At 42.0% G+C, this 14239-nt stretch overlaps 1 protein-coding gene across 2 annotated transcripts in view; it reads right to left on the bottom strand.

Moving 5' to 3' along the window:
* Positions 1 to 2133: 2133 nt before the first annotated feature.
* Positions 2134 to 14239, bottom strand: part of CDK5RAP1 (CDK5 regulatory subunit associated protein 1) — a 36676-nt gene continuing 24570 nt past the window's right edge. For both annotated transcript variants that reach the window (XM_058562919.1, XM_058562918.1), the window contains exons 13-14: positions 6828 to 6968; positions 2134 to 2411 (exon numbers count right to left, since the gene is read on the bottom strand). In XM_058562919.1, the coding sequence (XP_058418902.1) occupies positions 2331 to 2411; positions 6828 to 6968 (222 nt within the window). In that variant the 3' untranslated portion in view covers positions 2134 to 2330. The remainder of the gene's footprint in view (positions 2412 to 6827; positions 6969 to 14239) is intronic.

Below are 14239 nucleotides of genomic sequence, written 5' to 3'. Positions count from 1 at the left end.
TTTGTCTTGAGCTGTAGATGGTATTTAAGACAAGAATTTCTGCTATTATTTTGAGAAATGCAGTGTCCCTGGTTTCTCCCATGTATACATGTTATTAAACTTGGTATTATTTTCTCCTGCTAACCTGTCTTGTTAATTATTTGGCCAGCCATAGGAACCTTAAGGGAAAGGGCAGAGGTAGATTCTCCCTCTTCCCCCACAGAGGTCATATTGGTTTTTAGCGTTGTGTAAATTTCAGATGTACATTATTATATTTCAGTTTCTGTATAGATTGCATTGTGTTCACCACCAATAGTCTAGTTTTAATCTGTCACCATATACACGTGCCCCTTTACCTCTTTTGCCCTCCCCCCACCCTCTTCTCCTCTGTGAACCAGTAATCTGTTCTCCTTATCTCTGTGTGTGTTGGTTTATCTTCCACATGAGTGAAATCATATGACATTTATCTTTCTCTATCAAAAGGAAAATTAGAAAGTATTTTGAAATCAATGAAAATGAAAACACAACATGTCAAAATGTGTGACAGAAAAATCCATGGTAGTTTGGGGATGGGGGATCAGAAGACTACAAAGGGACATGAGAAAAATTTCACAGGTGATGGGTATATTCACTCTCTTGATTGGTGATGATTTCATGAGTGTATACATATGTTAAAGCTTATCAAATTGTACACCTTAAATATGTGCATGTCAGTTGTATGTCAATTACGCATACCTCAATAAAGCTCTCAATAATGTGTATGGTCTGTAACCATTTGTGTACAACAAATACACACACTAGTCAGTATATATACAGAGATTATCTCTGAAAAGACACATTAGAAAACAATAAAAGTGCTGGCCTTCATAAATGGGAACTAGGGGATTAGGAGAAAGTGGTAGGAGGGAAACTGATCCATTATAGATACCTACTGCATTGTTTCAATTATTTATCACATATATGTTTTACTTTTTAATAAAAAGTAAAATAAAATATCAAAACATTTTTTAAAATGCTTTTTGAATAAAGAACTGAGGTGAAGAGCCATAACAAATGTTTTCCTCAGTGGAAAATAGACCTGGAGAGCAGAAACCAATCTCCCCAGGCCAAACCAGCACCTGAGGAAGAGGTTCCCAGCCTGGTGTTCCCAAAGGCTGTCATGCAGGTCAGTGGAAAGGGTCTAAAGGAGATCAGGGTCAGACACACAATAAGAGCCTCAGCATATCCTAAAAGACGTAGTCTGTTTTAGAAGCAAAATCTTTCAAGGATCACTCCCGTTTGATAAGAGCTTACCATGTTCCATAGACTGTGCCAAACTCTTTACAAGTCATAATCTCACTGAACTCCATATGAGATAAGCATTTTACTATTAGTCCCACGTCATGTGAGAATACCAAGGCACAGAAGAATAAAGTAACTACTCAAGTTACACAACTTTTTTTTTTTTTCCCCCCAAAGCCCCAGTAGATAGTTGTATATCATAGATGCACATCCTTCTAGTTGCTGTACGTGGGACGCGGCCTCAGCATGGCCGGAGAAGCGGTGCATCAGTGCGCGCCCCGGGCCGCCAGCAGCGGAGTGCGTGCACTTGACCGCTAAGCCACGGGGCCGGCCCAAGTTACACAACTCTTAAGCAGTGGAGTGGGGACTTCAACCAAAGTCTGACTCCAAATACTCTGTGACCATCTTTTGGGGTTTTTTCAGGACACCCACAGAATGACATAGTCCTGGTGGTGCATGGGCCAAGAATGACCGCTCAGGCCTATCAGCAGGTGCTGATGTTTTCCAACGCTGTTCCAAGGTCCAAGAGCCGTCAGACCCAAAGGCAAAGAACGAACTTACAGGCTAAAAAAGAGGTCCGTGAGGGAAGCCCTCAGGTAAAATATAAGAACAAAGTGAGGAGAAAGACAGCTGAGTCACTGTCATCAAACCAAAATGTTAGAAAGATCTAGAGCAATTTTTTCCAAGCAAATGGTCCTCTCCACCTTCCCTCCTTCAGTCTCTAACTCCTAGGGCCCAGGGGAGAAAACCAGAGTGGTTAGCAGTGTCTACAGCAGAAACTGGGTTGGGAAACACTTAACACAGAGACTGTAGGGAAAATTCCAAAAACACTAACCAAGGCAAAAATGAAATAAAAGTAGAGAGACAAAGGGACCATTTTAGGTAAATTTAATGACTGTAAAAGCTGTTCACATAGCAGCAAGGAGATTCATTTTCCATTTGACACTAAGTTGCTTCACCACTTGCAGCTTATCTGCAAAGCTTCACTACCTCGTTCACTAGTGACCAGTCATATCCCCCTTCCTGTTGGGAGGGACTTCTCACATCAACTCCGAGGCCATCCACGCAGGTCAGCAACACACTGAGGAGTCCTTCAGAGTGGTCTTGCAGAGAACGTGCCCTTTAAGTGTCTGAGAGCTGGCGGAGGTGATCTGAAAGAAAACCAGTCAGAAGAACGCGAGGTAACCAGGACTGCACCTTAGGGACTTGATGCGGAGCCTCCAGAGGAGAGGCCACCAAAAGGGATCTGAGGGAGGTGACAGGCTAGCAGAGGCTGCATGGTTCCTCTGTGCCCCCAATACTGGGAAGAGAGACATCTGACACAATGGTAATGCATATAATTTAAGAAGTCCAAAATAGTTCAGTCCCAAACAGCCACTTCTCCCTCTTCTCCTGGGAGACGGCTCCTCCCCAGCACCAACTAGTGTGGTAAGTTTCAGGTGTGAACTGCCCATCACAGACCCTGCCCTCCTAACTCCAGGGGTAAGCTGTGATCCAGGCTGTACCAGTCAAACCCTTCCTTAGGTTATTTATGGCCAAAATTTGGTGAGAAAGGTTCTCTTTTCTCTCTAATTGAGAGGTGAAAGCATGTGACCCCAAAGTTACCAGTAGTCTCATTTCTCACCATGAGAACAAGACAGTCCATTAGTAAATATTTACTGAGTGCTTATTACGTGCTAGGAACTGTCCTAGCTGCTAGAGATATCAGATGAACAAAACAGATGTTTTCCCTGCCCTCAAAGGCACTTTCAGGAGAAGACAGACAAGAAATAGGTAAACAAAAAAACAAAGATGATTTCAGGCACTGAAAAGTGCTACGAAGATAAAATGGGCTAATGGGGTAAACAGTGACAAGAGCAAGGCAGAGGGAAGCTGCTTTAGCTTCTGTAAAGAGAAGGCCTCTCGGGGAGGTGACATTTGAGAGAGAACCTAAGGGTTAAAAGAAGACAGCCAGGCAAAGATCAAGAGCCTCCCAAGCAACACAGCATGTACAGAGTCCCTGACACCAGAACTAGGTCTGAGGGGCAGAAAGGAGGCCACCAAGGCTCCAGGAGAGAGAGTAAGAAGAGTGGAGGGGACAGGAGGTTGGAGAGGTAGCTGGGACGGATCATATAAGGCCTTGCACACCCTGCATCTGGCTCCAGCGAGAAGCCACTGGAGGGCTTAAGCAGAGGAGTGAGTGATCTGATTTAGAAAGAGCACACTGACTGCCGTGGGGCAGACAGACTAGAGGAGGGCAAGAATGGAAGCAGGGAATATGAAGCCTCTGGAACTCCCATGCGCTGCTGGTGGGAGTGTAAAATGGTACAATCCCTTTGGCTATCTCTATTATACACACCCTATGACCCAGCAATTCCAAGCCATATACCCACCAGAAATGAATACATATGTGCACTAAAACATATGTTCAGGAATATTCATAGCAATTCCATTCATAATAGGTCCAAACTAGAAACAATCAAAATGGCCATCAACAGTACAATGTATAAATAAACTGTGGTATATTCATATAATATGGACAAATATAATCATGCATGAATTGCACAACCTAAGATTGAGGGAAAGAAGACAGGCACCAAAAATATATACAGTATGATTCAGTTTTATAACAGTCAAAAACAGGCAAAACTGAACTATGGTATTAGAAATACCATATAAATAATAATACTTTGTAATAATTCATCAAGTAGTACACTTACAATGTGAGAAATTCTCTACATTTATGATATGATTTAATAAAATAATTCATTTTTAAATATAGAAGCAGGAGACCAGTGAGGCTGCAATCTCCCAGCCAAGAAATGATGGTGCTTGGAGATGGAAGGAAATGGGCAGGTTCAAGATGCGTTCTGTAGGTAGAGCTGAAACAGATGGACTGCTGATGGAGTACAGGAAAGCGAGTATCTAGGACGATTCCTATATTTTTGGCTTGAGCAACTGAGTGGTGCCATTTACCGAATAGGTGCCATGAAAAAGGCTTAAAAAGAAGAAAATTGCAGGAAAGTGGGAAGAATTCATTCTATTTTGGCCACATTAAGTTTAAGATGTAAGAGAGAAAGGAGATAAATGCAAATCTCGAGAGGATGGGAAGGAATGGAAGAGAAGGCACAAGGGGCAGCGTGACAGAAGATGAAAACGCTTCCTACACAGTCCCGTGTGAGCAGACAGCATGTGTGGGTAGAGCTATGAGTCAGCTGGTGGAAATAATGATGTGACAATGAAGTTTCATGAAATGTGAGGCAAAGGTATCAGTTGAGACTAGCATTTGGATAGGTGAGTGAAGACTGAAGTAGAAAGAGAGTGAGAAAGTCAATTTACTAGGGAAATATAGTAGGATAAGGATTTCAGGGCCATGCTGAGCGCTCATCTGAGTTTTACCATCATGAACATGAATTTGAACTGAATGCATTTGGGTTCACGTGGCAGAGACTGTTACTTATCCCCAACATTTCTCCTCTTCTTCCTCAGTAACAAAACTCCCAATTTTTAGCTGGGCACCTGGTCATTCAGAGTGAAGACCACACTTCTCAGCATCTTTGCAGCCCGGTGTGGTGTGTTACTATGGCAGAAATAACATGTGGAACTCCTGCAAAATATCCTGAAAGGAAGAAGCCATGCCCTCCCCTCTCTTCTTCCTCCTTCCTGCTACATAGAATACGGTTATGGTGGCTGGAGCAACCATTTTGGATCAAGAGGTGACCTTGAGAATGGAGGCCACACACAGCAGAGCAAAAGAGAGAAGGAGCCTGGACTCCTGATGATCACGGAGCCATCATAATCACCAGTTCTGGAGCTTCCATATCTAGATTTTTATGAGAAAGAGAACTCCTACTTTATTTAAGCCACAGTATTTTGAGTCTTCAATCACCATCATCTGACCTAATCTATGTAATACAAATTAACTGTGTGCTTCCTCCCACCCTCCCCCCCCCCACAATGTTCAGCTGCTAGGGTGCAGATGCAAAGTAAGCAGTTAACCACTTTCACCAGTGTTGGGGTTAGCCAAATAAGCACCATAGAAGAAAGGGAGACAAGAAAGTGAAATTTATGATTTATTTCTTGCACAGCCCAGACTCTGAGTGGAGAGAAATGAGAACAGCAGAGATGAGCGACAGAGAGAGCCAACAGACCTCTGTGGTTCCACAGCTCCTCCTTCATTCTGATCCTTCCACTAAATCTTACCTGTGGGGTTTATGTCACTTGGAAACAGAAAAAGAGTCCCAAGTAACACAGCATCACCCTTCTATATTTCTTGACAAATGAAGTTTTTCCATTTTACAAAAGAACATGATATTAACAGTACAACCCAGCCCACCAAGCTCATCCCATTTTTCAAGTAACCCTTAGCTACAGTGGAAAGAAAGAAAGGAGGAGGTGTGGGAAAGCAAAGAAAAATCAAAGCAAACATTCAGAAGACAGAGAAATAAGAAAACAAGACAGTGTTCCCCCAAAAAAAAAGGAACAAATGGAGAAGCCTATGAGGAATTGCTTCCAGATCAATCACATTGTTGCCCAGTAGGAATTACCCCACTTAGGAAATTCTTACATAATGTTTAAAGTAAGACATAATATTTAAAGTAAGACAATCCTCAGTCAGGACAAGGCCAGAAGGAAGTGGGATCATAAGGTTCCCAACCTGCAAATCGGGTTTTAAGTTTGTGTCAGATAGACAGAACAGAAAAGTTCTGAGTGGTGGTAAAACTTCTTGGCTAACCCAAGGAAGTTACATACCAGGGGAATGAGCCTTCCTCAGCTGCAAGCCATGGACTGTGGCTCCCACGACTCAAGACAGAGGTGACAGTAAGAGCAAGGAAAGAAAGCAGAGTAGAGGGTGAGGCACTCAGGACCAGGGAGGAGGACATACACCGATCAACATCAGCAGAAAAAGAATCCCCCCTCTCCATCCTTCTCTTGCAGATGCTCCAGAGCTCAGCGCTGGAGAAGCAGCTCTGCTCCTGCGTACCTCATCAGTACATGTCCTGCTAGCCTCTGCTCTGGGGCAAAGTGGACCAGAGAAAGGAAGATGGCAGTAGCAGACCTACAGCAGTGTGAGAAGAAAAAGAAGAAGGAAGAAAGTAAAGGAAGGAGGGAAGAAAGGAGGAAAGGAAGAAAGGAGAAATCCCACAGCCATTCAGCTAGATCTGCTAGTCCAGGGAAGGAACCCAGGCAACCAGAGCACAAGTAACTTAGGGATGCCTGGGGCATGACAGACCTCGAAGGGCATGCTGATCTCTGACAGAGAGGGATGTCAACTCACTCACGATCACTTACAATTCCTGGCCTCTCTGCAGCAGGCAACTATATGTCATTATGTCCTCCAACCTCACCAAATTCCCAAAAAAAACCCTTTCAGGGCAGGAGAGAAAAGAAGAAAAATGAAAAGGCATTAATTAGTTAGAAGCAGTTTAAAATTCAGTTCAAGGTGCCCTTCAGGTTGAATGTTCAGGTTGAGAAGAGATTTTTATTTTACCAAAGAACTTCTCCAGGAAAAAAATTCACTCCCCCGAAATTATCCAATCCAACTCCCATTTCACAGCGAAAGCCAAAATCGCAACAGTACACCTTACCTTCACCAGCACATAGTCCCCAGGCTGAGCTCTGACCCCAAGCCCAGAGTTAGTGACATCCTCCATCTCTACATCAGGGAAGATCACCTTAAGGTTTCCATCATTCCGGCCGCACAGGTCAGTGGCAGAGCGTTTACTGAGCTGCAGAAAGAACAGGAGAGTTTATGAATCTGTAATGGTCATCACTTCTTGGAGGGCAGAAATTATGCCCTCTCCTTCTCAGATCCCAAGGGTCTTACTCATAGAGCATTCCCTAACCAAGGAATCACTGAAGCCTAAGTGTGTACTGCTGCTTCACCAACAAGGGCAGTACATGGCACACAACAGAAACTCAATCAAGTTTTGATGACTATATGTTAACAAACTAATCAATGAGTCTTTGCAGAATTACCTTCTGCAGGAATGGACCTCCAAGAGGCCTGAAGCCAAGGATATACGGGTGATGCACTTAGCAAACCAACTCTCACTTTACACAGTCTCACAGTAATCATTCAGTAACATTCTGGGGTTGTTTGGCCTGGGTTACTTGTCCCTAATGAATAGGCAGACTCGAAGCCAGACTCTCCATCACAATATGCAGAAGATGGGGCCAGGAAAATAATAAAACCAGTATGAGAGTATTCTCTTCTAGAATATACACAAGTCTTTCTCTGCCAGCTATGATGAAATGACAAGAACCAAATTTACCCTCCAGCCTTAAATAACCAGGAAAATGGAAAAAATATATGAAACAACTAGTTCCAGATATTGGACAACAGATTATGCAAGACTGTGATCCCTAAGGGAAGGAAAACAAGTGAGATGAGCCCTCCAATCATCTCTGCATTCTGCCAGAAGGTGCATGCCAGACCAGAGCATGCAGAGCAGGGAGGGAGATCTCAAGGTAGAGCATGGTGGTTCTCTCTGAATTGAAAAAAGAGAGATCAGAGTTCAGGGAGCTTGCAATAATTAGAAATTGTGGAGCAAGTTCTAGAGAGGAGGGAGCTAAGCAGAAAAAGAGTTGCAGAAATGTGCATGGGGTCCCTTGATTCTTTGCTGAATACCAACACATGCTCGTGTAGAGCGAAACCCCATGAAGTCAGACGAAGAAAGCAGCCTGGGAACTGTCAGCTCCTCGGCTCCCAGAGCTCACACAGGGCTGGGAATCATGTGACCTACCACCAAACAGTCCTCACTGATTCCTTGGGACACACAGTAGGGACTCCAGAAAAGGCACACCTTAGTAATGAGGCTAACCTATCCCTAGAGTAAAAAAGTTTTTCTAACAAAGCTTAAAAACAAGCCATGAAAGTTATCAAACTGAACTGCAAGTAACCTAACTGCCTATCAGAACAAAGGGCAACACAAAATCCAGACACCCAAAAATGAACATCACAATGTCCAAGATCCAATCAAAAATAACTAGACATGCGCAGAAAAAAAAAAACAGGACCCATAATCAGAAAAAAAGTCAGTCAATAGAAACAGACCAAGAAATGATAGCAATGATGAAATTATCACAAAGATATTAAACCAGCCATTATAATGAAGTTCAAATATGAAACTAAGTTTCAAAGGAAAACAGGAACACGTGAGAGAAATAGAAGATATTAAAAACGAACCAAATGTAACTTATACAGATGAAAAATATAATATCTAAAATTAAAAATTCAATAGCTAATAGCAGATTAGACACTGCCAAAAAAAAGAACATTAAGAACAAAGAATCCTAAAATTTACATGGAACAAAAAAAGACCCCAAACAGCCAAAGTCATCCTGAGAAAAAAGAACAAAGCTGGAGGTATCATAATCTCTGACTTCAAAATATACTACAAACTTATAGTAATCATGGGCCAGCCCCATGGCTTAGCGGTTGAGTGCACGCGCTCCGCTACCAGAGGCCCGGGTTCGGATCCCGGGCGCGCACCGACACGCCGCTTCTCCGGCCGTGCTGAGGCCGCGTCCCAAGTGCAGCAACTCGAAGGATGTGCAACTATGACATACAACTATCTACTGGGGCTTTGGGGGAAAAACAAAAGGAAGAGGATTGGCGGTAGGTGTTGGCTCAGAGCCAGTCTTCCTCAGCAAAAAGAGGAAGATTAGCATGGATGTTAGCTCGGGGCTGATCTTCCTCACAAAAAAAAAAAAAAGTTATAGTAATCAAAACAGCATGGTACTGACACAAAAACAGACATACAGATCAATGGAACAGAACTGAAAGCCCAGAAATAAAACCACACATCTATGGACAGCCAATCTTTGACAAGAGGCCAGGAACACACAATGGAGAAAGGAAAGTCTCTTCAACAAATGGTGTTGGGAAAACTGGACAGCCACATGCAAAAGAATGAAAGTAGACCATTATCTTGCACCATACACAAAAATTAACTCAAAATGGATTAAAGACTTGAATCTAAGACCTGAAACCATAAAACTCCTAGAAGAAAATATAGGCAGTATGCTCTTTGACACCAGCCTTAACAGTATCTTTTCGCATACCATGTCTCTTCAAGCAACGGAAACAAATGAAAAAATTAACAAATGGGACTACACTGGACTAAAAAGCTTCTGCAAGGCAAAGGAAACTACGAACAAAATGAAGACAACCCACCCATTGGGAGAAAGTACTTGGAAATCATATCTCCAACAATGGGTTAATCCCCAAAATACATAAAGAACTCATACAACTCAACAACAAAAAAAGCAAACAACCCTTGGGGCCAGCCCCGTGGCCTAGTGGTTAAGTTCAGCACGCTCTGCTTCAGTGGCCCAGGTTCAGTTCCCAGGCACAAACCTATACCACTCAGTGGCAGCCACGCTGTGGCAGCAACTCATATACAAAATAGATGAAGACTGGCACAGGTGTTAGCTCAGGACAGATCTTCCTCGGCAAAAAAGGAAAAAAAAAAAAACCCAATCAAAAAACGAGCGGAGGATATGGACAGACATTTTTCCAAAGAAGATATACAGATGGCCAACAGGCACATGAAAAGATGTTCAACATCACTAATTATTAGGGAAATGCAAATCAAAACTACAATGAGATATCACCTTACACCTGCCAGAATGGTTATAATTAACAGGACAAAAAATACCAAACGTTGGAGAGGATATGGAGAAAATGGAACCCTCATACACTGCTGGTGGGAATGCAAACTGGTGCAGCCACTAGGAGAAACAATATGGAAGTTTGTCAAAAAATTAAAAATAGAAATACCATATGACCCAGCTATCCCACTACTGAGTATTTACCCAAAGAACATGAAATCAACAAGTCAAAGACATTTACGCATCCCAATGTTCACTGCACCATTATTCACAATACCCAAGACGTGGAAGCAACCCAAGTACCCATCAACAGACGAATGGATAAAGAAGATGTGGTGTATATATATACAATGGAAGACTACTCAGCCATAAAAAGAGGACAAAATTGTGCCATTTGCGACAACGTGGATGGACCTTGAGGGTATTATGCTGAGCAAAATAAGCCAGACAGAGAAAGACAAACACCATGTGACTTCACTCATGTGGAAGAAAAACAAACACATGGATGAGAACAGACTGGTGGTCACCAGAGGGGAAGGAGGTGGGGGAGAGGGCAAAAGGGGTAAAGGGGCCCATGTATATGGTGACAGATAAAAATTAGACTATTGGTGGTGAGCACAATGCAGTCTATACAGAAACTGAAATATAATAATGTATGCCTGAAATTACCTAATGTTATAAACCAATATGACTTCAATAAAATAAAGAAAAAAAAAGAACAATAAATCTGAAGACAGAGCAATAGAAACTATCGAAAACGAAGCACAGAGATAAAAAAAGAAAAAAAATCAACAGTCTCAGTGACCTACAGGACCATATGAAGCGGTTGGACCCACAGTAACTAGAGTCACAGGAGGAGAGGAGAAACAGTGGGGATGGGGCAGGAAGTGGGAGGAGGACAGAAAAAATACCTGAAGAATACAATGAAAATTTTCCAAATATCATGAAAACTATAAATCCACAAACTAAGAAGCCTCAACAAACCCCAAAGAAAACACAAAGGGGTCAATAAAAAGAATGCTATGCAAGACACATCAAATTTCTAAAAACAGTGATAAAACAAACATCTTAAAGGCAACCAGAGGAAAAAGGTATTTTATGTATATAGGAAGAAAAACAAGAATGATCACAAACTTCTTGTCAGAACTATGTAAGTCAGGAGACAAGAGAATGATATCTTCAATATCAACTTAAAATTTGATACCCAATGAAAATATATTTTTAAAAGGTAGATGAGGGGATGGCCCAGTGGTGCAAGCGGTTAAATGCGCGCGCTCCACTGCAGCACCCCGGGTTTCGCCGGTTCAGATCCCGGGCGTGCACCAATGCACCACTTGGCAAGCCATGCTGTGGCGGCGTCCCATATAAAGTGGAGGAAGATGGGTATGGATGTTAGCCCAGGGCCAGTCTTCCTCAGCAAAAAGAGGAGGATTGGCAGACGTCAGCTCAGGGCCGATCTTCCTCACACAAAAAAAAAAAAAAGGTAGATGAAAAAAATTTTTTCACACAAACAAAAGCTGAGAGGATTCCTCACCAAAGGACCTGCATTACAAGAAATGTCAAAGGAAGTTTTTCAAGCACAAAGAAAATGATACCAGATAGAAACTTGAATGTAAACAAGGAATGAAGAATGCCAGAAACAGTAAATAAGTCAGGACATATAGATGATTTTTTTCTCATTTTAAAACTTTCCTGGGGCCAGCCCAGTGGTGTAGCAGTTAAGTTCACGCACTCCGCTTTGGTGGTCCAGGGTTCACAGGTTCAGATCCCGGGCACGGACCAACACACCACTTGTCAAGACATGCTGTGGTGGCGTCCCATATAAATTAGAGGAAGATGGGCCCAGATGCTAGCCCAGGGCCCATCTTCCTCAGCAAAAAGAGGAGGACTGGCAATGGGTGTTAGCTCAGGGCTAATCTTCCTCACAAAGACAAAAATAATTTCCTTAAAAAATAATTGATTGTTTAAGCAAAAAATATCAATATATTTTGGGATACAGAAGTAAAAATCTATGAAAACAATAGCACAAAAGATAAGGGAAAAGGATAGAAGTATATTATCATAAGGGTCTTACACTATACATGTTGAGTGATGCCCTGTCTGGAGTTGAAATAATCCCAAGGGCACATAATCCACTTTTACAAAATGGAGCTCTGACTACATGTATTTTTTTTTTAATACTATTATAGCAACAACCATCAGTTACAGTTGAGAAATTTCTTTAACGACCAAGTGGATAATTAAATGTTGCAAGAAGTCAGATATTCCTGAGCAAAGTACATTTTTTTTTCTCCCCAAAGCCCCGGTACGTAGTTGTGTATCATAGTTATAGAGCTGTAGCTCTTTTATATGGGACACTGCCTCAGCATGGCTTGATGAGCAGCGAGCAGGTCCACACCCAGGATCCGAACCAGCGAACCCCAGGCCGCCAAAGTGGAACACGCGAACTTAACTGCTATGCTACTGGGCCGGCCCCAACATGTATTCTTAAGTGATCATTCTTAAGTGATCAAATTCTTAAGTGATTAAACATAGGAAGGAGTTTAGTCCTTAAACTAACACTGCTTTCAGCAAATAGCAGTCAGGTAAGATTTAGAGATCCTCCATACCTCCCTACGAAATACGTATTAGTTACAAAAGAAAGGAGAATAACTTACCGTCAAGAAGACTAGCAGATCCCATCTTAATGAAATTTTCCAAGTTATCATCACCAGTAATGAGACAAATCAAAATTGTACGCCACCTCATAGGACACAATTAGAAGAACACAACATTTCTCTGGTATTCCCGCCTAAAAATGTATCAACTGAATCTTATCATGAGGAAATTCATCAGACAAACTCAAATTGAGGGACACTCTACAAAATAGCTGGCCTACAATCGTCAAGTGTGAAGGTTATGAAAGCCAAGGAAAGACTAAGGAGCTAGTCTAGACTAATGGAGACTAGAGAGAGACAACAACTAACACAACGTGCGATACTGAATCGGAATCCTTTTCCTACAAAGGACAGCTCTGAGACAAGAGGAGAAACTTAAACGGGGTCTGAGGATTGGATGGTGGTAATCGAACTAGGTTAATTTCCTGGTTTTGATGGTTGTACTATAGCTATATAGGAGAATGTCCCTGTTTGTATGAGATACACACTACAGTATTTGGGGGGTTGTGGGCATCAAGTCAGCAACTTACACTCAAATGATTCTAAGAAAAAGAAGTTCTTTGTACTGTACTTGCAACTTTTCTATTAGTTTGTGATTGTTTTACAATAAATTTTTAAAAAGAGTATGTTCAGGTTCCATGATTTGAACGAATCAACTGTAAAAGAACATTTATAAGACAAACAGATCTTATATATACACATAAGACAAACAGGAAATTGGAACACTGACTAGATATTTGATAATATTAAGATACTACTAATAAATTTGGGTGACCTTAAAAAAAAAAAACTACTGCCAATTATTTCAGATATGATAATAGCATTATGTCTTTTTAAAATAAAAAAAAAGAGTATCTTTTAGAGATATATACTGAAATATTTACTGACAAAACAATATGATGTCTTGTACTTGCTTCAAAACAACTCGCGGGGCAGTAAAGATGAAACAAGATTAGCCACGATTAACATTGTATTGACAATTGTTAAGGCCGGTTAATGGGTATGTGGGCATTCATTCCTCTCTCCACATCTATATATTTTTAAAATTCTCCCTAATTTGAAAAAAAGGGCGGGGGGAGCTTATAGGCTCTACAATGAGATAGACCTGGGTCAAATTCTGGCTCTGCCACACTAGCTGTGTGACCTTGGGGAAGTTATTCTACTTCTCTAAGTCTCCATTTCTTCATCTACAAAAGGGGCCTAATAACAGAACTGCCTCCAAGGACAATGGTGGGACTCAATGTGCCAATGACCAAAGAGTACACAGTCCCGGCAGACAGTAAACGCTCAGTATACCTGAGTTATCATCATCTCCTCTGCCACTCTGGGTACAGCAACCTGGTGTTTTAAACTGGGCATGACAGCAAAGAAAGTCTAAGAGAAACTAAAGACATCAACTCCTAGCCTTAAAAAATCCATTTATTGGGCCGGCCCCGTGGCTTAGTGGTTAAGTGTGCGCGCTCCGCTACTGGTGGCCCGGGTTTGGATCCTGGGCGCGCACCGACACACCGCTTCTCCAGCCATGCTGAGGCCATGTCCCACATACAGCAACTAGAAGGATATGCAACTATCACATACAACTACTGGGGCTTTGGGGGAAAAAAGGAGGAAGATTGGCAATAGATGTTAGCTCAGAGCCGGTCTTCCTCAGCAAAAAGAGGAGGAGTAGCAGGGATGTTAGCTCAGGGCTGATCTTCCCCACATAATAAATAAATAAATAATCCATT

This window comes from Diceros bicornis, chromosome 19, assembly GCF_020826845.1.
Source record: "Diceros bicornis minor isolate mBicDic1 chromosome 19, mDicBic1.mat.cur, whole genome shotgun sequence".
Classification (NCBI taxonomy): domain Eukaryota; kingdom Metazoa; phylum Chordata; class Mammalia; order Perissodactyla; family Rhinocerotidae; genus Diceros; species Diceros bicornis.
Note: the sequence above shows the minus strand (reverse complement) of the source record. Positions and strands in the feature narration are given on the sequence as shown.